Here is a 3,039-nt window from a genome sequence, read left to right as displayed (position 1 = left end):
ATATATATATATATATATATATATATATATATATATATATATATATAGAAAGAGAGATACATCTACATACTTATGTGTAAACTAACATATACATGCCTACAGAAACACAGTAGGCCAAAACCCAACGGAGAAGATGGGGTTAGATGGAAACATATGTGTTGCTGTGGAGAAAGGGACAGCTGGAGGATTAATAAGAATGTTTTCAAATTCACCAAAGCTGATTATATTTTACTGAAATGGAGCACAGAACATAAAATGCATTACTGAAACAATGCATTTGCTCAAAGTCTTGTGATGCCATGTTCTATTTCTAATTGCAACAGAAAGTGTTTGAGACCTCTAGTGGTCAAACAAAGTAAAGGCTCAGAAAATTGTGTGTTAAATTTGGGCCAGACATTGGAGCATATATCGCCTTCAATTTGAGGCTAATGTTTTTAAGTAATAAACTGTTGATATGAAGGTTCAGATAAAGTGTGTTTCTTTTGGACCAGTTTGATTTTAGTTGAAAATGTTGAATTTGCTGTATTTTAGAACTGGAGGCAGCTTTGTTGAAGGAACTGGACCCTCCTCTTTATGCTCATCTAGTCAGAGACAACATGGAGCGCTTTACATTCTGCCACAGGTAGAGCGTCAGAACTTTTTTATATATTTTGAAAATACCTTTGATGTTTTTGTCAACAGGGAGCCATTTTTTTTAAATATTTTCCCCTTTTTTTTCATTTAGATGGCTCTTGCTGGGTTTTCAAAGGGAGTTTAAGCACAGCGACGCATTACGTTTGTTTGAAATCCTGAGCTGTGACCATTTGGAGCTAATCTCACAGAAGGTTGACCGTGCTCGATATCAGGAGAGACTGGACCAAAAACACTGTACAGGTGATACACAGGGGGAAAAGAAGGACAACTTTATGGTGTGAAACATTTCCCATCTCTGTGTCTTTACCCTGCATTGTTTGCAGAAGATGGTTCAGAGTCACCACAGCAAACCTTCAACACAGACTTCACCTTTGAGCTCTTCATCTGTGCAGCCGTGCTGTTGGATAACAGGGAGTCGCTACTCCACTGCAGAGATGACGTGCAGCTAATCCAGTTCACCAGCAGGTTTGATCCTAAGGGTAGTATAGAACATATTTGTTTTAGTTTTTCCTTGTAATGACTTTCCTTTTCAGTCTTCAGGGAAGATTGGACCTGAACAGCACCCTGAAAAAAGCTGAGAGCCATTTCTACAACTACTGCAAACGCTGTGCATGGGATTATATGAATGGGCACCGCAGAGCAAACAGTATCAAAGACGAAGATTTCTTTTATCAACTCCGCAGTTTGTTTATCTTGAAGCGATAACACCCCCAGCTGCTATGAAACAGTTATTCCACTCACTGACATTTCTTTATGGGCACATATTGTTACCTCGGCCAAGGAGGTTACGTTTCTTAGGAGAGTTTGTGTGTTTGTTTGTCTGTCTATGTACAGGATAAAGTGAAAGTTAGGAACTGACTTTAATTAACTTTTTTTTTTTTTACCAAAGGTGCACCTCAGTCAAAGGAACAATCCATTAAATTTTGGTGATGGACCACATCATAATCCAGATGCAGCATTATTTTAAAAGATTCTTTAACATTATTTGGCAGGATAAGCACTTCCCTCCAAACCAGAGACTAGACCAGGGGCCCTTTTCACAGAGCAGATTACTGAAAACTAAGACTGTTCAAACGTCCACCCTAGCCTCTAAATCCCTCAATCACTATATACTGTAGAGTGTGGACTATATAGTGTATATAGTATATATGAAAAGGAAAACTATATAGTTTTCCTTTTCATGAAGAGAATTTACTAAACTTCTGTTTCTGTTACTATAGCAACATTCCCCCTAGAGCTAACCTGGTCGGGAGCAGGTTTTGTTCAGTAAACTCTGTTCTCCCTAATGCTCAGCATGTTTGTTTATTTCCTGATTTAGTCAGGAGAGTTCTGTTGTAGTTTTGTGGAAACGATAAAAAGATAATTATTAATTAGGTCTGTTAGACACATTAGGTGTTAAAAACATAAACATAGTGTGTCGTTTTGGATGAGGATCCAATTAAAGAAGGAGCAGCTAATTTAAAGACAAATATAGACAAGGTTCTTAGACCACTTATACATGTGCTTTATATTCAGAAATGTATCTTTATGACGCTACCGTTTCTCCACATAATCAAGACTTTATCTGTTCATACATTTGCAGCATTACACAGACTTCTTCAGACATTTAAAAGAACTTGACATTAATCAGAGAATATTGTTATGTGACAAGAGTATTATAGGAAACAACTCCACAGAGTTGTTTTCTATAATGCACAGGTCCTACCTGTTTCAACAACGTTTTTAGACTTCCTCTTCACCTGCTGACAGGTGTGCTCCTCCCTCCTGTAATTTTACCTAAATGTAATATATTTATCCACTATCATTCAACTAATAAACTGTTTTCCCCTGTAATGCTATCATAACTCGCACTTGGGCAGGCTGTTTTGATATTTATCACCTTGTATGAATATATATTTCTGATGCCTGAAATGAATTTTTCCTTGTCAAAATAAACTTTTCAAACAAAATGACATTCCTCATATATGAAATAAACATTTGGGATGTCTAGAAAGGAATTTTAGATCTCCATATACTACCCTTATTGGTCAGAATAAAAACATTCATTCAACCTGATGAATGTCAAAACAGTAAAATTTGTAACCTGCTTGGACATTTATAGATATATAAGGCTTAATTCTTACTATTGCAATTTTGTTTAGTTTTATTACTTTCTGAATTTTAGGTTCTACTGCAAAAATTAAATTTAGAAAATCTGGTATCACAGTTCCGAATAGGAATGTGATTTTGACCTGAAACAATCCTATTTTAGTGATCTACAAATGGAACAACTCATTAATTAATAAATGTTAAAACAGCCTGCCGTAGCCCACTTTATATAGACTTGCACATTATTAACTCAAGTAGCAATCTTCTATCCCATTTGCCATTCCTTTGCAGCTGTAGCACTGTTGCTCTGTCTTTTAA

The 3,039-nt window shown here is 36.1% G+C and overlaps 1 protein-coding gene across 2 annotated transcripts in view; it reads left to right on the top strand.

Moving 5' to 3' along the window:
* The window catches only part of LOC107100720 (TBC1 domain family member 15-like), a 14,665-nt gene extending 11,632 nt beyond the window's left edge, over positions 1–3,033 (top strand). Inside the window, exons 7-10 of one of the 2 annotated variants that reach the window (XM_015399309.1) lie at positions 532–622; positions 725–873; positions 960–1,098; positions 1,167–3,033. In XM_015399309.1, the coding sequence (XP_015254795.1) occupies positions 532–622; positions 725–873; positions 960–1,098; positions 1,167–1,338 (551 nt within the window). In that variant the 3' untranslated portion in view covers positions 1,339–3,033. Of the gene's footprint in view, positions 1–531; positions 623–724; positions 874–956; positions 1,099–1,166 lie in introns of both variants that reach the window. The other variant, XM_015399308.1, reaches the window with a different exon arrangement.
* Positions 3,034–3,039: the final 6 nt, after the last annotated feature.

The sequence above is a fragment of the Cyprinodon variegatus genome, unplaced genomic scaffold (genome assembly GCF_000732505.1).
Source record: "Cyprinodon variegatus isolate N-32 unplaced genomic scaffold, C_variegatus-1.0 Scaffold1003, whole genome shotgun sequence".
Lineage (NCBI taxonomy): Eukaryota > Metazoa > Chordata > Actinopteri > Cyprinodontiformes > Cyprinodontidae > Cyprinodon > Cyprinodon variegatus.
This window is presented reverse-complemented; position numbering and strand designations above follow the sequence as displayed.